We start from the raw sequence: 25342 nt of genomic DNA, 5'->3' as shown, positions 1-25342 counted from the left end.
ATATTATGCCAAAAATAGCATAAATGCTGGTCGGCTGAAGTAGCATCCTGTCGGCTGATGTAAACAAGCTGTCAGCTGCCTCCACAAGCCCTAGATGCTGGTCTATATGGCTAATGTGATGCTACCATGCTGAATCCAACTCATACCATGTGGTACATGCTGAAAACCTGAATAATGCTTGATAAAATCTTGATGATGCTTATGATGCTAAAATGATGCCATGTCACTGTACACCTGAATGGTGTGCATGTGACACATTGGCATGATCATCTGTGTAGCAATTGTTCAGAACTAGAACCTTTTTCTAGGATTATTTGTCGTACGCCGTGACCCCATTGTGAGCCCTCAGTCCAGGGATAGTCAAGCACGAGCTATGTAGGTCAGTCTCTGAGCTTTAGAGGTCAGTCAGTTGTTAGTCATCTTAACCCACTTGGAGAAAGCATCATTCAGGAGCATGTATGTGTCAAGCTTAGCATTAGATGCATGTAAAGCATTGTAAGTGCATTCACATAGAAGGGGGACTAGCCCCAACGCAGCCCATACTTGGGCTAGGCCTTGCAAAGGCTTCAAAGAGCTTTGCCAAGCAGTCGGCCTGCAGCTAACAGGAGTTATTACAGCCCGACCTGTACCCTTGGGCAGCCGACTGTGCATATGGGCATTAATGCTGCAGCCGACTGTGCATATGAGTAGTCGTGGGCATTCTCTGCAACCGACAGGTCCTTTGCATCAGCCGATTGACATGATGAGGTCGTGGGACATAATTGCATCAGCCGACAGCCTCTTGAGGCAGCCGACTGCAGACCAGATGAGGTATAAAAGCCTTGTCTCAGCCCACGTAAACCCATTCAGGTTTTCAACACTGAACATTCAACAACAGCAGTTCAGCAGTCTTGCTCATCTCCAGGCAACAAGGAAGATACTCTTCTATCTCAGCCAGCATATGTGTAGTCCTACAGTCATATGGACTTGCATCAGTGGCTCGGGAGAGTCTTCACTAGAGCCTCGGGATAGCTGGATACTCAACCGACATACGATCTTCCTCGTCCTTGTGTTGGTCATTCATATCACTTGTACTCAGCATTGTACAGCATTTCTCCAAAGAATAATATAAGCAAATACTCCTGCGTAGAGGGGGGGCCCTTCAGTGGGTATTGGGACCCAATACTGTGTTGTCTTCTACATTCTCATTCTCATTCTCTTCTCTCTCTCTCTCTCTCTCTCTCTACTCTCTAAAGTTGATGCTAAAGATTCTCACCACATAAAGGTATAAAGAAGGCGTTATCACGATCAACCTCAGTGCATGTAACATGCATCAGATTGGTCACCTAACTCGGCTACCTAAAGAAGTGAGAGCATCCGGTCGATGGTTAAACTACAGTCCGGAAAAGAAACCCAGGCCTCCACCATGTCGGAGAGACATCACATCAAGAAGAAAGCCAACAGGAAGGAATGGAGGCACAAGCTTCCAAATAGAAAAAACGCTTTTGCCAAGCACATAAAAGCTCCTGAGAACAATGATGGAGCAAATAAACTCTTTGAAGATGCAGCTTGCCGCCGAAAAAGAGAAGCCCAAAGAAGGCATCTGCATAGGTCCTTCTACATATTGAAGAACAAAGACGACGAAGCAAAAAGAAAAGTAGATGAAGAAAAAGAACTGAGACGTATGAAGGAACAGAGGGATAGGGAAGTCACATGCAAATATGAGGAAGACCAACGCCGCAGAGAGAAAGCTGACCGAGAGTTCCAACAAAGACTCAACTAAGACTCAACTGGGAGGCTGTGCAAATCTAGAATTAGCAAACGATGGCACAAATTCTGGCGGCTCTACTGTTAGTGCCTAAGCTGTCAGTAATTACCCTTTACTTACTCTTTGGTAGCAATCAAGGTTGAAGCTTTGAACCTTAAAGGCATGTTTACACAAGTGCCTTGGTAGTTATATGTACCTGAATGATCTCTTGGCGAAGGAGTAGTTTTTCACGCTGCATGAGCAGTTAGTTGTTATCTTCCTGCTGTTGTACTGTGTGTTTTGGGACTTGTAGTTTGATGATGATGAATACAAGACAGCAGTACCTTTGATTCTCTGTGTTGTGATGTTTATTGCTTCTATACTGTGCAGTTTCATGTTTATATGTGCAGTCTACTATTGTGTTTTCCCCTGAACTGCATGTATCTTGATTGAATAACTTTTAGGGCGGTAAGCCCCTAACACTTTGGCGATCCTGCTGTTGTATCGAATTCAGTTTGAACCGTATGGCATTCAGGAATACAGCAGGGTACTAACATGTTGGTTGACATAGACCACCTGAGGGAATTCTCGAATTAGGTAACCCCACAGGAAGAGGCTGAGGAGTATGCAACAAAGTTTCTGCAGGAATTCTTTCCAAACTTGCGAGGAGAAATCAAGATTTCCATTGCTGACAGGGTAGTTACATCATTCTTACCTTTTGGTGCTTGCAATTTGCCTAATTGTTATAGCCTGTATGAGAAGAAAGTGCCAACAAGGCCAACAAACAACTCCTCTCATAGCAGGCCCACTCTTGGGGCAATTGGTCAATGTATTGTTAACTCGGACAGTCTTGAAGGCAAGAAGACAGTTACAGTTTGCACCAACAGGGACATCTAATATACCTTTCAACCCACTTCCGGTAAGAACACTCAAACCACTTCCGATACCCCCAATGGCTGCACCAAATCCCAAAGTGGGCGCAGCAAAGTTCAGCGGGAAAAAGTCCCAAGATGCTGATAGCCATGTTGGTCAGTTTCAGACAAGGTGGTCTGCAAGTGGTTATGAGGTATTACATCCGGATGTAGTGAAGAAGGAACATTTTGCAGCAACACTGCAAGGAAAAGCCATGGATTGGTTCTTGCAGTATGGCATGGCAGCTTTTGCTGACTATAATGATTTGAAACAAGGATTTTTATTGAGGTTCAGGGAAGATAAAACACCTGAAGATATTTTGAAGAAGATGAGGAAATTGAAACAAAAGGATTTGTTGGTTGAAGATTATGCACAAAAGTTCAGAAACTTGAATAATAGGTTGGAAGTAGCACAGCAGCCTTCCATTGAGTAGTTGGTAGATTACTTTTGTAAGGGTCTCAACAAGCAATATAGAAGTGCAGTAGCAGGGAGACCTCCATTAGCCAATGTACAGGATTTCACTGACTTGGTTGAAGCAGCTGCCAGAGCTGAAAGAAGGTATGGAGGTAAGGCAATTGTAAAAGGCAAAAAGAAGAAAAAGAAGAGCGAGGACTCAGACTCAGAATCAGAAGATTCAGAGTCAGAAGATGAGGATTCAGATCAGGATACTGAAGTGGAAACTTACACTGATGAAGATGAAGACTGGTCAGAAAAGAAAAAGAAAAAGAAGAAGGATAAGGCAAAGAAGAAGCAGAAGGAGGATAAGGGTACTCCAAAGAAGGAAAGGAAGCAAAAGGATGTGGTGACTGCAGACTTAGTCAACAAAATTATTCAGGATAAACTGCAGACAATTGGCATGAGCCAGTTTGGAATGTCAGAGAAACCATACTGTCAGGTATGTCAAAGATTTGGACATCGGTATGAGAATTGTTATTATAATCCAGACTTCAGGGGAAGAAGACCTGAGTATATTACTCAAAAGCTGAGAGAGGTAGCTGCAAATGTGATAGCTCCTCAGGGTCCTAATAGAAGGTATCAGGGACCTGCACCTCAAAGAAGGTTTCAGAACCCAAATAATTGGGGATATCAGAACAGAGATCAAAATAATATGCAGCAATTACAATGTAATTATTGTGGAGCTGTGGGACATAGACAAGGACCTGATTGTGAGCTGTGGTGCAGAGATAGGAATGATAGGGGAATCCCTATTATCAGGTACAATAACAATAATAACAACAATAACAATAGACCTCCTGTGCAAAATCAACAACCTCCCCCACAGCAGCAAGGGCCTCCAGGTCAAGCTAACTTGGTGATACTTGAAGAATGGACTGAGACAGAATGGATTGAAGAGAAACCAGTAGAGTTTCATAAGGAGGAACAGGAAACTGATCAGAAAGTACAGGAGTCTCAAGTTGCTCAGGGAATAGCTAAACATTATAATTGTGATTGTGCTGCGTGTATCCAAATTGAGGATATTCCAGAGACAAGTGGATGCACTGAGGCTATGGTGGTCACAAGGGCAAAAGCAAAGACAAGGAAGTCAATTTTGGAAGATGAGGAAAATCCGGATAGTATGAACTGGAAAGAGCAGAAAGCAGTTAGAACAGGAGCACTCAAAGAAGTGTAGAAATTTCAAAGCGGAAGTGTACCACCAGATGAATGGAATTTTGTTATTAGATCCTTGGATGACCAGGGAATTAGACAATCAGAAGGAAAATTGCACTGAAAGAGCAGGACAGTGGTGATGAATTTTATAAAGCTTTGTTGTCTGCTCCAATAGCATTTACTGTAAAGCAAATGTTGAGGTTAGTACCTGCATTTTCACAACAATTGCTGAAAAAGCTCACTGAAGAAATGGAAGCAAAGACACGGGGACAAGAAATAGAAACCGAGAAAACTTTTTGTGGGGAAATATGTGAAGTCCAACCCCTGGATGTTGATTACAAGGCACCAGTAGTTGGGGCATCTATTGGAAAGGTGTTTTTTCCAGGCGTGCTCTTGGATGGGGGGTTAGGAGTCAATATCATTCCGGAGTCGACTTGCAAACGTCTGAATCTTTTGAAGTGGGATCCAGCACCTTTTCAGGTGAAGATGGCAGACCAGAGACGGGTTCAACCTTTGGGGATTTTGAGAAATTTGCAGATCTCAGTTGGGGGACTGCAGTTTGTAGCCAACTTTGTAGTCCTTAGGCTGGAAGAATCTGCTTGTTCTTATCCAATGATGTTGGGAAGACCTTGGTTAAGAGCAGCAAGAGTGAAGCAACTATGGGGATCAGACTCCATAGTAATGAAAAGAGGGAAGAAGAAAGTTAGAATGCAGATGCAAAAAAGGTAATTCCACCTGGTTTCAGGGCATTGCATGCAGAAGGACTGAATATGGTAGCAGAGATTGGAGAGGATGTAGAAGAAGAATTTCTTAGAACTAATTCATCAGTTGTGCCTATCTTTGAAGTTGATGTGCAAAAGATAGCAACCAAGTATGTTTTGCAGCCTGAAGATGATGGGATACAATCTTTAACTCAGAAACCAGTGATTGCTCAGGAGGGTAAGCAGTCAACTAATGAAATGGGTAATGAGCTGCTAAAGAATTTGCAGATAATAAACAAAGAAGAGGAGGAAGCTATTGAGACAGTTAAGCAGGCAGAGAGGGCCTTGGACTACAGGAAATTGAATGCAGCTACAGTCATTGATCCATTTCCTTTGCCTTTTTGTGATACACTACTGGATGCAGTAGCTAGACATGAGATTTACAGTTTTTTGGATGGGTTTAGTGGTTACAACCAAATATTAATGGCACCTGAAGACAGGGATAAAACAGCTTTTGTGACTGAATGGGGAGTTTATGCTAGTAATGTGATGACATTTGGATTGAAAAATGCTCCCCCTACATTTCAAAGGGTGATACAGAGAGTATTTGCTGACTTCCTTACAACATTCATGAGGGTTTTCTTGGATGATTTCATTGTTTTTGGAAAAAAGCTGGAGCATCTTGAACACTTGAGGTTGTGTTTTCAAAAATGCAGGGAGTTTGGCCTGTCATTAAATCCAGCCAAATGTGCATTTGCAGTAAAAAGAGGAGTTCTTTTAGGACATGACATTTCTGAAGAAGGTGTGTCTATTGATCCACAAAAGGTGGAGGTTATATGTAAGGCACTGGCACCGAGAACAATTAAACAGTTGAGCAGATTTCTGGGTCAAGTGAAGTTTCATAACAGATTTTTGAGGTATTTGGCTCATGTATGTACATCATTAAACAAAGCTTACAAAGAAGGGTGTTGTATTTGAATGGGGAGAAGAGCAAGATAAAGCATTCAGGGTTCTGAGGAAGATGTTGAATGTAGCACCAGTTTTGATTGTTCCAGATTGGAAGTTGCCATTTCACATTTTTGTTGATGCATCTAATGTAGCAGTGGGTGCAGCTTTAATGCAAGAAACAAGCAGGGGCTGGTTTAGGCCAATTTACTATGCAAGCAGGGTCCTGACACCTGCAGAGCAGAATTACACAGTTACTGAAAGGGAGTGCTTGGGGATGATTTATGCACTTCAAAAGTTCAGGCATTACCTATTGGCAAATAGGGTAATTTTTCATGTGGATCATCAGGCATTGATTTACTTGGTCAATAAATCCCACCTTTCAGGGAGGTTGGCCAGGTGGGTACTGCTTCTGCAGGAGTTTGATTATGTGGTTATACATACTCCAGGAAGACTTCATGTATTGGCTGATTATCTGAGTAGATTGGAAACAGGAGAAGGTGATTCTTCAGGGGTACCTGATCAGTTGCCTGATGAAGAGATATTTCTAGTTCAGGTGACTGGTATGAGGATATGCTTCAGTTTTTAACTGAAGGAGTGTTGCTTGCACAAATGAATAAGGATCAGAGGAAAAGATTAGCATTAAGAAGTAAACCATTTACAGTCATTGCAGGAGTACTGTATAAAAGAGGGATTGATCAAGTCATCAGGAGATGTGTTCCTGAGTTTGAACAAAAAGCACTATTGGCTGAAGCTCATGTGGTAATTCTGGAGGACATTTTTTAAGGGAAGTAACTGCAAGGAAAATTTTTCAGGCAGGGCTTTGGTGGCCTACTGTTGTGAAGGATGCTCAGGAATTTACTAAGAAGTGTTTGCTATGCCAAAGGGAGGGTAGACCATTGAATGTGGACAGAATGCCTCTACAACCTATCTTGCCTTTGGAACCATTTCAAAAGTGGGGATTAGATTTTGTTGGTCCCATCAAGCCACCTGTAACTCGTGGCGGTGGTGCCCGGGGGACTAGGGCCTTTGACACACTTGTTGATACCATCAATGCATATTAAAACATTTAAACACGGCCACAGCCTTAACACATATTCATCATCACTTTGCATAAAACATAAAGCTGAACAAAACATCCACAAATGCTGAAAATGGAGCTTGCACGTGTGACACAGCATAGAGGCCGGAATGGGCCGACCCCCCCCTTGGAGTATTTTATTACCCAAGGAGAATAATATCATGTACAAGCTTTGAGGGCCTTACTCTCCCCACGGGAGATGCCAGATTATCCATATACAAATGCCATAACACAGCCCAAAACGTGTGCACATAAAGCCAAGTCCATACTTCCAAGATAAATTTTGTGAATTCATAAATCCTTAGACCAAGCTGTCTATTGCTCATGCTCTTGCTTCATAGGCTCTGAAGTGGCTGGCCATGCTTAATAGCAATGATGGTAAGTGTGGTCCCCACTCGAGATCTTTTCTCTTCCTTATTGATAGAAGGAAGCCTCCGCTTCCAAGAAAGCCTATGCTCTGATACTAGTGTAACTCGCGGCGGCGGTGCCCGGTGGACTAGGGCCTTTGACACACTCGTTGATACCATCAATGCATATTAAAACATTTAAACATGGCCACAGCCTTAACACATATCCTACATCACTTTGCATAAAACATAAAGCTGGACAAAACATCCACAAATGTTGAAAATGGAGCTTGCACGTGTGACACCGCATAGAGGCCGGAATGGGCCGACCCCCCCCTTGGAGTATTTTATTACCCAAGGAGAATAATATCATGTACAAGCTTTGAGGGCCTTCTCTCCCCACGGGAGATGCCGGATTATCCATATACAAATGCCATAACACAGCCCAACACGAGGCAACTGAGCCGGAACATAGGCTGTAGAAATGCCGAGCCAACAACATAATCCATATACCTCCGTGTGGGTACTGATTCTTCCCCCCCCAAAAAAAAACCCACGGGTCTTCATGCAATAGAAAGTGTACAGCAAGTACAACTGCCTTGGTAGTTATATGTACCCGAATGATCTCTTGGCGAAGGAGTAGTTTTTCACGCTGCATGAGCAGTTAGTTGTTATCTTCCTACTGTTGTACTGTGTGTTTTGGGACTTGTAGTTTGATGATGATGAATACAAGACAGCAGTACCTTTGATTCTCTGTGTTGTGATGTTTATTGCTTCTATACTGTGCAGTTTCATGCTTATATGTGCAGTCTACTATTGTGTTTTCCCCTGAACTGCATGTATCTTGATTGAATAACTGTTAGGGCGGTAAGCCCCTAACATCTATCTCAGTAGGCTCCGAGTTTCTTGTCCTCCACCGCCTCGACCACCACCGTCATACACCATCAGACGCACCTCTCCAAATTTTAGTAAGTATGATGATCATGCTGCAATTACTCAATTTATTTATCAATTCGAAGCACATTTTCCATTAGCTAAAATCACAGATTCACAAGACAAAGTCCATGTGGTAGCACCCCATCTCATTGGGGAAGCTGTCACTTGGTGGCAACATTGGTCACAACTTCACACAGACCCCATCACAGGCCAATTCCGTTTTCATTGGAACACCTTCGTGGCTGACCTCAAAGCCCGTTCTCTTCCCCCACAGTACATGACCAATCTTGAGGATAAGTTTTACAAACTCACTCAGGGTGGTTCCCCTGTTTTGATCTATTCCAATAAGGTCATTACAATGGCCCAGCAGTTGGGCATATCGGAAGAAGATAAGCTCAAGCAGTTTATTCGAGGTTTAGACACGACCATTAGGTACCGAGTGAGGAATTTTGAGCCTCAGACTTATGCACGGGCACTAACCCTCGCTCAGAACCAGGAGTTGATGTTGAACGGAGGTAAACCCAAGCAGGTACAATCTACCCTAGAGCCCCAACAACAGTCTTCTACCCGGCAGTCATCTACCCAGGGTAAGGGGGCTCAGAACAGTAAAGACCAAAAGGACCAAAAGAAAAATCATTTGGATCCATCGGGCAGTAAGAAAGATTCTATGTCCAAGAAGACTCCTGAGGAGGAAAAAGCGAAGGAGGGCATCACTGGAGGTTATCTCTAGCCCGATGAATAGACACGGTACAAGACAGAGAACCAGTGTTTCTTCTATCACACTGTGGGACACGGGAAGAAAGATTGCACTAAGTTCTAGGTTGAAAAGTCTGCTAAGGCATCGACTTTCATAGTAGCAACCGTAGCATCTTCATCCACACCTCCACCGTCAACCTCAAATGCCATTCAACTTTTACCCTCTTTGAATTGAGTGTCACAAGTGGTATTTGATGATAAGCAGGAGGGTGAGGTTGAGGGCAAGATAAGTGGGTGGGGAAAGGGACCGCAGAGAGAGAGAGAGAGAGAGAGAGAGAGAGAGAGAGAGAGAGAGAGAGAACTGAAAAGAAAAGAAAGAAAAACTAGCTAGCTGTGTGTTTGGTTGACATTTTGGTTCAATTTTTGCTTTCTTTGCAAACAGAGAAAAAGGAGTTCCCTTTATACATAAGAGGTGACGTTATTCACGGTCTAGGCCGAGGAAGCAAACAATTGGGATTTCCTACAGGTACTATTATAGTTCATGTTATGCGTATTTGTGTTCAGCTTTGGTTATGTTTTAGGTTGTGCTCAATATATGGGAGATATTTTTAAGGTGATTAACACAAGATTTGAATTCAGCTTTACACTAGAAAGGAAGTTTTGTATCCTTGACTCTTCTTGATAAAATATTACAAATAGAAAACAAGTTGAAGACAAAGGTATGATCATTCCTCACAGTGTGAGTTTAGTGGCTAGAATTGGAAAGTGCAGTTTACTCAGAATGTATGTTCACTAAAACTATCTTTTTGTCTGCTTGTTGGTGATGATGCCTAATTACTTCCTAATAACTGATTATTGTGTCATGTACCATTGTAACATGCGTTGCGGAAGCGTGTTCATGATTAACGCTAAGCAAAGAAGATAACGCTAATCCTATGTTTAGCAAAGACACAAAAGAGAAGGAGAGAGAGACTTAATCTACTGTATATTGCCAAAACATGCTATATATACAATGATCTTGCTGATTCAGAGCTTCATGATGCATACCAAAGATCCTTGCAACCCTCTACTTGCAATCGAACAAGAGAAGCTCTTGCTGATCCACCACTGTGTCCTTGCTGCCTTGTAGACTCTGACAAATGGATCCTTGAGTGATGATTCTAATGAATGCCTAATGATCCTATTTATAGGTAAAAGGAATGAATTCGTAATCAAGTCGGTTTTGCCTATTTTTCCCACAAAACAGTGTCCAAAAAGTCATATTTTGTGTCGAAACTATGCCCAAAAGGTGTCCCGACTCCCAACCATTGGGCTATGTCTTGGGCACTTCTGGGAGCATGTAGGGCTGCAAAATCTGCTCTGAATCTGCCCCTGAATCTGCCCATATATTTGCTAATGAGAATATACATGTCTATGAGCATTGGGATGAACGGATGCACATGATAACCATCATCATCTTGTTAGAAGTCATCTCTTGTCTAGATTTATACACCAGGGCCTTTGTTGTGGGTGTGCCCGCCCTTATGAGGTGTTTTATCATTTTTCCTCACTCCCCGTATTTTTCCCCTATTTTTTCCCATTTTTCTGAGGCTTGGGAGGGTTGCCAGAGGATGCCAGGAGCACTCCAGTGCTGGCCAACTGTATGTTCATCAGTCGTGGGCTACTGGGCTGCTGGCCGACTGGATTTCCTCAGTCGTGGGCATTCATCTGCTGGCCGACTGCATTTATGCAGTCGTGGGACCTATTCAGCAGTCGTGGGCACTTTATCTGCTGGCCGACTGCCCTCCCAGGGATGTATATATAGGCCCCTAGCCCCCATACCTTATTTGTATCATATTCGGGATCTTCTTGTGTATATCAGAGCAGAGTTACACGCCTACATCTCTCTCTCTCTTGTGCTGTTTTTCTGCCTGTGTTTTTTGCTCGTGTTCCCAGATTCGGTCATCATCTCCGCTGCATATTCTGACACAACTTTGGCTGGAGCTTACCGTGAGCTTTGCAATGATGGGCAACATGTCATGCGTCCACACGTACATGATGCATTATCATGTCCAGTCAGCTTGCCAGATTATTGTGTGTAGGCAACATGTCATGTGATCACGTTGTGTGGTGGCTGGGTGATGGCCTCTATAACACCACCAACAGGCACACAAGAAGGAAATGTGTAAGGATCAGAACTTGGAGACTCTAGGATCCTAACTCAAATGACAGCTATCAGCTCAGGCTCAATCCCCTAACCTCTGGTTGACAGAAATGAATACCTCTACACCTTTCTGTCCAACTTGACCACTATCTCCAACCGTCCTCTGCCGTCAGACCTTACCTTCAAGACTTCAAATCTTTTACCCAAAAGCCTTAGCCGACCACAACTGACAACCAGCTGACTAAAATCATCTCCAACTGACGGAGAACTACTAAGATTCAGCCTCCGAAGTCCTCCACTTGTCCCCAGTTATAATTCTGTCCTGCAGGTTCCCAGAATGTCCTCCTTTGTCAGCCAACCCCAAAACCTTGCTTCAGATGTCCTTGGAGCCTGTCAACTCTCCCTTGCTGACACCATGACAACCTTCTGACATGTATACACTCCAACTGTCTCTAAAATCTTACTCCGAATTCTGATTTTTGATCCCAGTCAGTCAAACATCCTCGAGACTCTCCAACCTTCCCCACTCTTCATCTAATCTCAAGCTCTGACCCTTAGAGCATCTCCAAATCAAGCAACTGTCCTCAGCTATCACAGAGATGGCAGATTCTGCCTCCGAAAGCTTGATGTCTAACCCCAGTACAAAATAGACTCTCCCCCTTCTCAGAACGTCCTCCAAGGTCAGTTGATCTCACATCTACATCCCCAGGATCTCTCCGGATCCTTTGCTGACCAACTTCTGACCCCCTAGCTGATTGGAGTAAACTGAGTCCTGCCTCAGAAATCTGGCGCAGAATTCTGACTCAGAAGCCTTAACTAAAATAGAAACTTTCCTCAAGTGTTCTCTGACATCCACAAGACCTCAAGCACCTCCAAACTTGAAGAGTTATCACTTTACAGGTTCTCAGCTGACAGCTGATGTACAGCCTGCCTTTGAATAGTCTGTCTTGTTTAAGACTTGCTAAACTGACCTAGTTGATGGAGATACTCTCTTCTCTAGGTCAGCTGACACCTCCAAACTCCCTAGATATTCAAACCAAGCTAGGATCAAACCTTATAACCTTTGTTGACAGCAGTTACACCTAGTTGACAGAAAAATTGAAGGAAATTTGCCTTAGATATTTGTCACAGAAATGAACAAATTTTGACAAAATATCTAGAACGGTTTATTACAAACAGAAACACGTCCGCCTTTTCTCCAGAGTGTCCTTCAGTGGCAGCTGGCTACAAACACTTGATCCCAATCTTCTTAAAACGTATCAACTCCGTACTGCTGACGACTTGACGACTCTATTCTGCCCTAGATGCAAGTAAACTGATTCGGATACCTGAGACATAATTCAACCAATATTCATCTTCTTGGATCTCTTATTGTCCTCCTCGATTAGCTAGCATCAATCTATCATCTCCATAGTAATACTAGACATCCCTCTATGTTGTGTTGATCTCTAGCTGACACTGATCTAACTGGTCTTAATTGCTACCAATTCTGCTCTCGGCGACATAACCAACCGACTCAAAATCCTTGTCTGGATCAGTAACTCTCTCTCTTTTATGTCCATTGTATCCTCCTGGCCCTCGGGCTACCCCAGTTTCATGAAGATATGACTTCAAAGACATTTTGTTGTCATCGATTGGCACAAAGACTGAGATCTGCGCCTGCGAGCTCCGCCTCCCCCCCTCCCGCTGCTTCTCGCCGTCGCGCCCCCCTCTCCCCCCCCCGCCTGTCCCCCGCCTTCTCCTCCGTCCTCTCCCCCGTCTCCTTCCTCGCACCCTTCCTCGCCATCTCTCCCCCGCCTTCTGCCTCGCTTCCTCCCCCGCCATCGCTCCCCCGCCTTCCTCCTCGCATCCTCCCCCGCTTCCTTCCTCGCATCCTCCCCCGCCTTCTTTCCCCCCCGCCTTCTCCTCCTCCGCCTCCTTCCACGCTTCCTCCCCCGCCATCCCCCCCCCCCCCCCCCCCCCCCCCCCCCCCGACTTCTTCCTCGCTTCCTTCCCCCGCCATTTTCCCCCCCCCGCCTCTCTACCCCCCACGCCTCCTCCTCCTCCGCCTCGCTTCTCTCCCCCGCCGTCTCCGCCCCCTCCGCCTTCTCCTCCGCTGCGCGGCTCTTCCCCCCCGCCTTCTCCCTCTCCTCCCCTTCCGTTTCGCCCCTCCCCCCACCGCTAGCTCCCCCGCCTCAGCCCCCCCTCCCCCCCCCACCCCCCGCCCCGCCCCCGCTATCCTGTAACCTTCTGCCTCTCCTTTTCCTTGCAGGGCTGTGTCCCTCCCGTTGGTGACCCCGGTTTCTGGCCTTTTCCCTCTGGAGGACTCCATGGAAGCCGCTCCGACTACCCCTGCCGATTCCGGTCTCCGTCTGGAGTTCACAGCTGAAGATCATCAGTTGTTTGTTTCCACAGTATCCGCTCTTGAGGCCTCCTCCTTGGTCTGCAAGATAGTGGGTAGCCGTCCGATGCGGAGAGAGCTTCGCGACCTTCTGCAAGGCAGCCTTGTTGGCGTGCCTGCCAAGATCGTCAGCGTAGATTTTTTGGGACGTGGCTACTACCAGGTGGATTTCGAGTCCCCCCAGGCAACTCAGATGGTGCTGGCTCGGAGCCCCATTGCCCTCCGCTCTTCCCGGGCGTTCCTGGCGCGATGGACTCATGGTTTCGACCCCGCTTCTGACCCGCTAGTAGCAGGCGCGACAGGTTTTCCCGTCACTATCTGCTTTCCTGGACTCCGTAGGGAGTACTTGCCCCTCTTGTCATCCATTGGCAAGGCGTTCGGGCAGGTGGTGGAGACGCCTCAGACAACGGCTTCAGTGATAGCTCGGGCAGCAGGACTCCCGGCCATTCGTGTTGTGGTTCCGTCACCGGAGTCCCTCCCGAAGACGATCCTCCTCCCTTGTCTTTCTGGAGGACATCTGATACAGCGCGTGGAGTATTCGGGCCTCCCCGGCCAGTGCTACACCTGTCGGGAGATGGGCCATCTCGCACGCGCCTGTCCCCGCAAGGGGGTTCATCCTTCACGCTATGCCGCCTCTGGACCCCCTGCAGGAGACCCGAGGAGTGGCCATCCACTTCAGAGACCGGACATCCCTGGCTCGCCTCAGCAGGCGCCATCATCTGACGAGCAGGCCCTGGCGGAGGATGCCGCGCAGACCCAGGAGGCTGGCGGATGGCAGGAGGTTCGCCGGCGGAAACGCCCGGCCCGCAGGGACCGTCGCAGACGCCAGTAGGCAGCACAGGCTAGCGGACAGGCGACTCCGGCTGGCGTCCAGGCACCTACCCGCACTTATGCTCCAGTCAGGGATAGGCGGCCAGCAGGTCCCACCCCGATGGACGAGGATTCAGACTCAGTGCCCGTTGAGGCCGCCGGTGGAGCCTCCCACGTGGAGACCCCGCTCCCGCCTCCCCCCGCGGGGGGCCCGCCCCCTCCTTGGAGCAGATTCCTGAGGGTCCCGGGCCGCACTCTGCGACCCCCGGCTCCTCTTCCCCTCACCCGGAGAGCACTCCTTCCACCCCCCTCTCCCCCCCAGCCCCCCCCCCCCTCCCGCCTCCCTCGGCGGCCCCCCCTGACACCTATCCTCTGGCAGATGCCTCTCCATCCTCTCCTCGCTCTCCCCCCTCCTCTCCGCGAGCCCCCATCCCTCCCTCGGCCTCTCCAGGATACTTCGCCAGACCACCCACTGCCCCGGGGCAGCGCAGCTGGGTAGGCCAGAGTTCAGTCCAGCGGCTGTTCCACCGCCACTCCGGGCCGGTGGAGATGGCGATCCTAGCTTTGCCCGCCACAGAGTTCTCTCCAGCCTCCCCTGGGGGGCCCCCGCGAGTGATGGGGCTCCCAGTGGATTATGGTTTTTTCAGGTGTCTCCAGCTGGATGCTGGCCCGTTCGAGACACTGGTCGCGTCCTTGCGAGTTTGCGTGGTGTGCCATCCCTCTCGTTCTCCTTCAGTGGTGAGCAGCATGGTGGCCTTCTCCTTTCCTCTCAGTGTTGCCCCAGACACAGCATGGGATTGCAACTCTGTAGTGGAAGTCTTGCGTGATCAGATACTAGAGTTTTCTCACCACTTCAGTGACTTGGGGCTCACGGACCTATTGCAAACCCGATTACACTCAGCCCGCATGAGCTTGTTTGGTATAGGAGATTGGCGGGCGGATCCGGTCCACACCTCAGTTGAGGCGGTGCTACTGATTCTTCTCCATGCCGCCCCGAGGGTGCAGCCTACCTTTAGATACATATATGCAGAGGATTGGTCTCACGCCTATGCCCTGGACAGGGCGAAGGCGGAGTGGGGCTGGACACAGAGACAGGTCACCCTCTTTTTGGAGAGACTCCGCACCCGGACAGACAGTGACTATTCTCCCTCCAAGCCGGCGCCCAAGACTCACAGAGTGGAGGGCAGATCATCCGGGCCGGCTGAGAGGGGTGAGCCAATGGTGGCTGCTTCACTTGCCATAGCTCATCCATGAGGATCCTCTCATGGAACATCCAGGGTCTCGGTGGACATCGCTGCTACATTGGTCGGGGCAGACTTCGCCAGGAGATCCAGAGGGCTCTCGTTGGAGGACCCATAGATATCCTTTTCATCCAGGAGCACCACCTTTCTGCCGGGCGTACCCGCACCTGCGGGAAGATCTTGCCAGGCAGGAGTCACACTTTTTGGTCACCGACATATGGCTCCCAGGGGAACCAGGGTGGAGTATGCATCTCAGTCAGCGAGCAGCTTCTATCCGAGGTTGTGGATTCTGGCACTCTGGTCCAGGGTCGAGCGCAGTGGATCATCCTTCGGGTTGGGGAAGACCGCATTGGCTTCCTCAACTTCTACGCCCCTAATGGGGCGACCGGGAGAGCCGAGTTCTGGAGCACCATTAGGCAGTCCCTCCCCTTGGCAGACCACTGGTGCCTAGGGGGGGATTGCAACATGCTGGAGGATGCAGAGGACAGGATGGGGGGCAGCCAGGAGACCATTCATGGGCCGGAGCTCGCTGCCTGGGAGGAACTAGTGCTGCAGGTGAGAGGCCAGGATCCGTGGACTCTCCCGGAGTTTGGCAGGTTGCAGGGGAGTTTATCTTTCTCGCGCTTGGATAGACGGGCCACAGGAGTTAACCTTTCCCGCATCGACAGGTTTTACATTGATGAGTGGGCTTGTGATAGAGGTGGCACTGTGGGCATACTTGCAGGCTCCTCGTTTTCAGACCACTTTCCAGTGCTTCTCCAGATCGAGGACCCTACGAGAGGAGAGCGAGGCCAGAGCGTCCGGATTCCAGATTGTCTCATAGAGGAGCCCGAGATTGCGACCAGAGTTGAGCAGGTCTGGCAGGAGCTGCAGTTCAGGAGAGGATCGGCAGCCAGCGATCTTGCCAGGGGCTTGGAGGAGATCAGTCGGATGCTCAGACAGGCTGCCCTGGACCGTCTGGAGGCCTTCGGAGAGCAGGAGAAGAGCCTGCGAAGTAGTCTAGCGTCCCTTCAGAGACTCCAGGAGAGGGATCCTACGAGCCCTTGGATCGCAGAGCAGATGGAGTCAGCTCGCACAAAGATCAGATCCATCGAGGAGAGGAGGGTGGAGTTCCGATTCCATGCTCGGGCTTCTTTTTGGACACAGGCTGGAGACAGAGTGACTCGAGATTTCTTTGAGGCGACAGGGCCTCGCTTCAGACGAGAGGGTCTCAGGTGTCTTCGGCAGGCTGATGGCCAGGTTGTGGTGGATCCCCCCAGGGTTCGGGCGATAGCCACAGATTTTTACAGGGATCTGCTCTCTGCTGAGCCAGCAGATGACAGGGTGAGAGAGGCTCGGGAGGCAGTCTGGAGCTTCACGAGACCGGTTGTGCCGGCCCATTTGCAGCACTCCCTTCTCTCCCCCTTCTCGGATACGGAACTGGAGGAGGCTCTTCAGGCACTTCCTCGGGGCAAATGCCCAGGAGAGGACGGTCTCTCAGTGGCTTTCTTCCAGAGGTACTGGGGTCTCTTACATAGGGGTTTCAGATTGGCATTCCAGGAGATTATGGAGTCGGGAGTCATGCCGGACAGCATGGCAGAGGGGTTGATTCACTTGATCCCCAAAGAGGGAGGAGACAGACTGGAGATTAGACGATCACCTTGCTAGGCACGGCCTACAAGGTCCTAGCTAAGGCGATCAGCAGGCGGCTTCAGCCTCACCTTCCGGACATCATCCACTCCACGCAGACAGGCTTCATCCAGGATAGGAGCATCCTGGATAACATCTTCTCTTTCTGGGAGGCTACGGCTTTGGCTAGATTTCGGCAGGAGGATCTGGCAGTGCTCCTTCTCGACTTCGAGAAGGCATATGATCGGGTGGACTGGGCCTTCTTGGAAGGCACTATGGAGAGGATGGGCTTCCCCCCTCAGTGGATCCGTGGGGTCTCTGCACTCTACACATCGGCTCATAGCCAAGTGCTGATACAGGGCGTGTGCGGAGAGAGGTTCCGGCTCTCGCGCTCGGTGCGGCAGGGGTGCCCCTTGGCGCCCTTTCTTTTTCTTTTTGTGGCGGAGGCCATGAGCACTTTTTTGACGGCACAAGATACAGGTTTGCGGGGCCTCCAGCTCCCCATCCGCACCTCGGAGGAGCTCCTAGACTCGGAGTTTGCGGATGACACTGCTGTCTATCTTCAGGGAGGAGAGGAGAACCTCTGCCGCTTCGCCTCAGCCATGGACAGGTTTTGGAGAGCTTCGGGCGCTTTGATCAACTGGCACAAGTCGTGTGGGTTGTGGGTCAGTTCTATGCCCCCCCCCGACCTGGAGGCCAGTTGATGGTTTTCAGTGGCTGCCCCCCGGCACTACAGTGCGCTATTTGGGATGCTATGTGGGCATTGACATATCTCCGGAGCAGCAGATAGCCCCCCTTCTTCTGAGCATTCGGAAGAAGCTTCTGTATTGGAGTACCGCTCGTTTATCTCTGGCTGGCCGAGTAGTTGTGGCCAACCAGGTTCTGCTTGCTACCATGTGGTACATCACTTCTTGCTGGGCCTTCTCTCGGGCGTGCATTGGCCAGGTGCAGAGGCTCATCAGGAACTTTCTTTGGTCCGGTGGCGACGGGCGGCCTGCCAGGGCCAAGGTGGCATGGGTTGTGATCACTCAACCGAGGGAGAGAGGCGGCCTGGGCATTGTTGATCCTATTTGCCAAAGCCGAGCTTTGCTTGGCAAGTTGGTGGTTCGTGGCCTCCTACCAGGCGCTGAGCCGTGGAAGGAGTTTCTTGTTTCTAGGATGCTCAGCCGCACTCCTTCTCTTAGCGGCCCCTGGACCCCCAGCATCAGGTGGATCTTTACAAAGCAGCGATCCAGAGGAGTGGGCCTTGGCTTCGAGGAGCGTTTTGCAGCTAGCCTTCTGAGGGCCTGGGCGCATCTGAGGCCGTCACTCTTCCAGACTCCCCCGGGCACCGATGAGGAGCGCTTGAGGCAGCCATTGATCTGGAACCCCTTGATCCGACTTCCCGGTGGCCATATGGTTGGATCGCGGTCTCACGTGTCGTGGGGCCCGTTGAGCTCCGGCCCAGCCCAGTCCTTAGACGACTGGATTTGTTTTCAGCAGCTGCCTCTAGAGGCTCAGGAGAGGAGACTCAGTGGGATGAGGGGCAGAGAGTTGATGAGACAGGACATTGAGGCGGCCATCCCCCGGGAGTGGCGGACCCCAGTACAGGACCCTCCACCTCCACAGTGGATGGGCGTCTTCACTCGGCATGAGATCCTTCTAGCGGTCTGCGGCACAGCGGAGAGAGCTGCCCCACTCACCTTCGAGGTGGGAGAGGGTGGCCAGCTTCAGAGGACACGACTAGATTTGGATGAGCTCCAGGGTTGTATTTTTCAGAGGGTGCGGGTGGTCGGCTTTCATCAAAGACAGTGGCATGTAGACCCCTCACCGGCCTCGATAGGGGAGGACTGTTCTTGGAGATTATGGGCTTGGGACAGCAGGCCTCTTATTCGCCTTCAGTGGGATCTAGGTGAGTGGTTTTGGCGAGATCCCTACTCGGCTCCTACCAGCCCAGGCATCCCCTTTTTTTAGTACACAGCGAGGCTGGGGCGGCGGATTCAGAGGCACAGGATAGCGAGCACCCCGGCGGCGGCCGAGCATTGGCGGCGACAGGGGCTCTCCCCTGCCTTTCTTAGGGACTTCTGGCAGCGCCTTTGGGCCAGCTTCCGGCCCCGGAAGGTGACGCTTTTTCTCTGGCTCACAGCGCATAGAGGACTGGCTGTGGGGGCTTGGCTAGCTTTTGGCAGACACCCAGCATCCTGCCCTCGGTGCGGCCATGCACAGGAGTCGCAGCGGCACTGCTTATGGGATTGCCCACAGGCACAGTAGGTCTGGCAGCGCGCTCTCAGGTTGGTTTTTGCAGGCTCGCCAGGCGAGATGCTGTTGACGTGGGGTGCGGTGGCTTGGGCCACGGATAGCAACCCGGCCCTTGGATATGAGGACGTCCCTGGCAGTGCGACCATCCAGGTCTCTGACAGGGCGATGGCGGTGGTTCCGACACCAGACTTCTCTTCGGCAGTCCCTCAGGAGGGGGACGGGCACAGATGGGAGATGATCAGCAGCATGACGGCTTGGCACATATGGAGAGCCCGATGCAGGGAGGCCATTGACCGCCAGGCGACTCCACCGGCGGAGGTCATACAGGCCCTCTGGGTGGACATCATTCACACCTTGAGAGGACACTGGGGAAGCTTCAGGGCGACTCGGATCGCATGAGAGGTCGCCGCAAGGCTTTCCTCCGCATTTGGCAGCCTGGCCCTTTCCTCATTGCGAGGGGCGAGGATGTCACTTGGCACTATAGGCCTCCAATTTGGCTTTTCTCACCTCCCACATGTACTACTAGGTAGCCCCCCCCCCCCCCCCCAGAGAGCGGCCAGCCACGGGGGTGGAGCTCAGGTGTTCACTGTATGTTTTTTATCCCTCCTTGTGAGGTGAGCTTTGTAGCCTTATGGCGTTTTCTCATTAACTAATAGAAGGATCGTTTTTCCGGGGCGGGGGGGGGGGGGGAAAAGACATTTTGTTGTCAACTACTGCCTACTATTGTCTGATCTGATGTCTGATTGTTGATTGCTGACGGTTGACTCAACTGGAGCAAACACTCTCAGCTCTGAGTCATCTAGGATCTCTAAACCCTCTAAACACTCAAACCAAACTGAAATATGACCCTCTGGATATCCAATTGATCACTATCAAGTCACAGTTGCTTTAGCATGACTTGCTCACAACCCAAACTGACTTCTGTCAGGCTTCAAACTGTCAGACTTCACTCGGAATACCTTCCCTTGTATACCAAATGATCAGAACTAACTTTTTACTTCATCAGTTGATTCCCTAGACACATAATTGCCTGTAGTAGCTATCACCCTTCTTATCCTATTCTAACAGCATTCTCTCAATAGAGGATGACTTTTTCTATTAAAGGACAACTCAGACCCCCCACATCGTCAGACACTTCTTCACAGGTGCTCTATATCAACAAAAAAAAAAAAACAGATCAACTCGAACTAACTCCAAAACACAAATACACATTGACCATGCCATAGGTATAAGCTTCAAACTCACGGTTTTATTCACAAAGCAAAGAGAGATTGTGTCAACACCCCTGAGGCAATGGGTTCAAACTTGTCAGTAAAACATATTGAAAACTTAGGTTTTTGAGGTATGCTCTTGCAATTATCCTGACTACAGTGAATACACTGACTCAGACTGCAAGCTTCTCCTAGACAGATTTAACACACAGTTGACCTACAACAGCAACAATTGAGCATAAATTGGGCTGAACCACGTCTCCAACAGAGTCGCCTTTCAGAGATAACAAGTGACACATCTCCCGTTTGATTCACTGGACCAAGATACCTCCTCTGCTCTGATTTCCCTAAATACTTCTCAATTGGATTGCGCTTCAATCTCTATGACCCTTGAGAACTGGAAGCCCTCCCGTCTGCCACAATTTTCTTCACTATAGTCCCTTTACCCTCTTCACTCACTTGGGAATGTCATAGTATCCAGTCCATACTATGCATGATGGAGTTGATGGTTTATTGTCTTGTGGATGACTACCATGAGGTTATAAATTGCACATTCTCATAAGGTGAATTTGGGCAGGTTCCTGGATTCATCTAGGTATATCTTTATGCTGGCGGACATGCAAATTTCACATTGTGAAGTTTTTGTCCAAGTTGCAGCTAGTTGATATTGTGTTAATTCTTTCTATCTTTAGTGGTGCATATGCCCTATCAACTACCTTTTTGTTGTAATAATTCTTTCTATTTGTTATGATCCTTAGTGCCAGGCTTCATTACGAATTAGTCTGCCTTGTATCTCCGGAGCTCTGATAGAAACTCAGTACACAAACCCTTGTATGAATGTATGGTCTTATGTGTGTGCGCGTGGGGGTGTGTGTGTGGGAGCATATATTGATACCAAGTTCTACACCCACGATTGGGCACTGATGACGTAGTATCTAGTCCATACTATACCTGATGGAGTTGATGGTTTATTGTCTTGTGGATGACTACCATGAGGTTATAAATTGCACATTCTTATAAGGTGAATTTGGGCATATTCCTCGATTCATCTAGGTATATCTTTATGCTGTATTAGCGGACATGCAAATTTCACATTGTGAAGTTTTCATCCAAGTTGCAGCCAGTTGATATTGTGTTAATTCTTTCTATCTTTAGTGGTGCATGGGCATGCCCTATCAACTACCTTTTTGTTGTAATAATTCTTTCTATTTGTTATGATCCTTAGTGCTAGGCTTCATTACGGCTGAGTTTGCCCTGTATCTCCGGAGCTTTGACAGAAACTCAATACACACACCTTTGTATGAATGTATGCTCTTATGTGTGCGTGCATGGGGGGATGTGTGGGAGCATATATTGATAGCAAGTTCTCCACCCACTATTGGGCAGTGATGACATTAGTGGGGATGTCGTAGTATCCAGTCCATACTATGCATGATGGAGTTGGCAAGTTCTCCACCCACTATTGGGCACTGATGACATTAGTGGGGATGTCGTAGTATCCAGTCCATACTATGCATGATGGAGTTGATGGTTTATTGTCTTGTGGATGACTACCATGAGGTTATAAATTTCACATTCCTATAAGGTGAATTTGGGCATGTTCCTAGATTCATCTAGGTATATCTTTATGCTGTATTAGCCTAGGTTGTAGGAAACGTGGGCTAGAGGCGGGGAAAGGCTGTTTCCCCGTTTCTTGGTTGGTGTGCACCCACAGGGGAAACGCGAGGGAAAGTTTCCAAACGTTACAATGGGTCGCGCCCCAGCGTTTTGTTTTATAAAGTTGGGTCCCGTTTTTAATAAACGACAAGTGGGCGGCGTAAACTTGGGTCTCGTTTAAAAAAAGAAAAGAAAAAGGGATGTTGGAAGATAACGTTGTTTAACAAATACACAAATCAGCACCCTTCTCTCTGTGCACACACACAGAGACTCACCTCATACACCTGCACACACGTCCCACAGAGAGACTCACCTCTGTCACCTCTCTTGCATACACCTCTCTGCACATCAGTTTTCTTCATGCAGGAAGAAGGAGAAAATAACCAGCCGCCTCGCTTTTGCTTCAATTGTGCATCTACGTTTTTAAGTGCTCTCTTTGGACACCTATAGTACCGATGTCCCTCTTCTCCACAAGAGAAGCATTTGTTGGCAGCTATAAGTTCTTTCTTTTCTTCATTTGTTCTTTGAGGTAAGGGCTGAAATTTCCTCTTCTTGGATTGCCCCTTCTTGGATTTCTTTGAGGTAAGGGCTGAAATTTCCTCTTCTTGGATTGCCCCTTCTCTCGTGGTTCAGTGTCTTTATTGTCCTTTGACTCCTTTGCCTCTTTTAATGCTTTCTTTGAGAAGAGACGTTGATCCTTGAATCCTGACATCTGACTAGTAAGCATGGCATATCCAGTCTGAGCATTTTCTATCATCTGAGTCATATTAGTGACCTTTGTTTTAATGCAATAGTCACGAAGCTCCTTGGGTAAACCGCAGCAATACGTCTCTACCTGCTCAACCAGTGACACTGGCCTAAAGGATGTGAAAGGTAGCAAAGCATCCCAAAATTTATTGTTATATTCTTCCAGATTGCTACAGTCTCTGGAATCTAATCAATGCCAAGCCGTCATAACATCCATCTCAAAAGTTGGTGTCAACCATAAAGAAGAGAAGATTTGCTTGAACTCCATCCAAGTGCTTGGTGCTATACCCTGATGAAGAAGTGTCGACCACCATTGAAGAGCATTTCCCTTTAGGAAAGAAGCTGGCTTCCATACCTTAGATGCCTCTGTGAAGTTACCACCAGAAAATGCCGCATCAAACTGTTGAATGAAGGTGAGAGCCTTCAAACGATCCTTTGCACCACTAAAAGTATCAAACTTTACTGCAAAACCACCCTCTTTATAATCTTTTGGCTTCTCGCCTGGAACAAGATTATCATAGGGATGTGGTTTGAGAAAAGAATTGCCCACAGCATTAGACCCGATGCCCATCATACCACCTCCCAAACCAAGCATACCAAAAGTACTTCTGCCGCCACCACCATAAGTTCCATACATACCTCCTGGCATTCCTTCATACATACCTAGCTGCATACCTCCCAATCATGCCCATGTTGGGTACACCCGTCATGGAATGAAAGACAGAGCCTCCGCCAAAGTAACGAGGATGAGAAGTATTAGCAGGGTTTCCATAGGTAGGTGGGGGAAAAGAAGAAGAAGAAGAATTAGGGTATGGCTGAAAATTTGGGTAGATGGAAGCCAAATATTGAGGCTTAGCTTTCTTCTCAGACCCCTGCTTCCGTGATTTAGAATCAACTTTGAAGTTGTGGAAAATGTGAGTCTTTCGCGAGTTCCATTAATCCCTCCATCAAGCTTTGCATCTTTGCTTCATAGGTGGCATCATCATCTTCAAATTCTGGCATATCGGGAGGTATTTCTTGCTCGCTTTCCCCGTCTTCTTCAAATTAGTCATCCTCTTCTGAAGATAAATCCTTCATCTCCGCACTAGTTCTAGCCATAGTATTAAATGTGTCGACCACAGGCTTGCCCTCTTGAAAAAGTTGATGATGAATCCCGGCAATGGAACCTTGAAACCGGCCTTTAGAGACTTGACGGGCGGTGAGCACAATTTAATCACACTTAAAACTCTTGATGAACTGGAATAATAATAAACTTTGCAAAAGAAGAAGAAGAGATGGAGCTAGAGCGCTCCTGCACAAGAGACCGATAGGCCCCACATCGTGGCGCCCCGGCGGGTATTTATTTATCACTTGAAGTTGGCGTAGCCCTTGTACAACTTCCGAGAAGAGATCTCCTTGCTCCACGTAGGAGTCTTCTTGAAGCTTTCACCCGTGTGCATACAAAGAGCCTTGGCCCCTTTTTATACAAGTTTGGGGTAAAAAGCATGGCTTTTCCCCTTTTAAAAAAAAACTACTCGAATGCTTTTTTAAAAAATAAAATAAAATTAAAATTCGCACATGGGCGTGCTTTTATTTTCTTCCGCGTTTTTGGTTCCAGCCCGCTTTCTCTCTGCGTTTTGCTGCTCGATGTTTCTCTCTCTCCTGCGTTTTGGGGTTCGCTGCTGAACTGTGCGCCGGTTCTCCTACTTTGTGATGTAGTCAGGCACCACGTCACCTAGGTGACTGCCAGACCTGCTGCGCTGGCTGCAACCTGGCTGCCCCTCCCTTGGCCACCTCTACACTGCGTTGGCTGCAACCCGGCTGCCCCACCCTTGGCCACCTCAACACTGCGCTGGCTGCCACCCGAGTGTTCCCTTGTGCGCTACAGGGCTGTTACCTGGCTGCGCTTCAGGGCAGCTACCTGGCTGCCCTCTTGGGACTTTTGGGTGGCCCTAGGGTAGCCCCTTGAGCTGCCTTGACTGCCCCACAAGAAGGAGAGAGATCCCAGCTACACCTGCAACACGGTAAGAGAAAGAAATACCCAAAAACATACATGCACATGAGCATGAGCATGCACACACATGTACTCACACACACTAAACATGTATCTGTACCCACACACGTGTACAATCTTACATATGCATATACAGAGTAAAACATGATTAGTGAATGCTAAACATGCTTAAAACATAATTGCAATGCTTATGAAAAGAGGTAAAATACTCAATCCTGTAACAGTTGATGGTTTATTGTCTTGTGGATGACTACCATGAGGTTATAAATTGCACATTCTTGTAAGGTGAATTTGGGCATGTTCCTAGATTTATCTAGGTATATATATATTGGTTCTCTCTTGTCTCTTTTTTTCCCCTCATCT

The 25342-nt window shown here is 48.4% G+C and overlaps 1 protein-coding gene across 1 annotated transcript in view; it reads left to right on the top strand.

Annotated features, from left to right (window-relative positions):
- The window catches only part of LOC147615381 (uncharacterized), a 36880-nt gene that overhangs the window by 9721 nt on the left and 1817 nt on the right, over positions 1 to 25342 (top strand). The window contains exon 4 of the mRNA XM_086779471.1: positions 9395 to 9478. Within this exon, the coding sequence (XP_086635597.1) occupies positions 9395 to 9478 (84 nt within the window). The remainder of the gene's footprint in view (positions 1 to 9394; positions 9479 to 25342) is intronic.

This window comes from Cibotium barometz, chromosome 40 (assembly GCF_041138505.1).
Source record: "Cibotium barometz isolate CiBa-2024 chromosome 40, ASM4113850v1, whole genome shotgun sequence".
Classification (NCBI taxonomy): domain Eukaryota; kingdom Viridiplantae; phylum Streptophyta; class Polypodiopsida; order Cyatheales; family Cibotiaceae; genus Cibotium; species Cibotium barometz.
The sequence above is the reverse complement of the archived record's forward strand: the minus strand, read 5'-3'. Positions and strand labels throughout refer to the sequence as shown.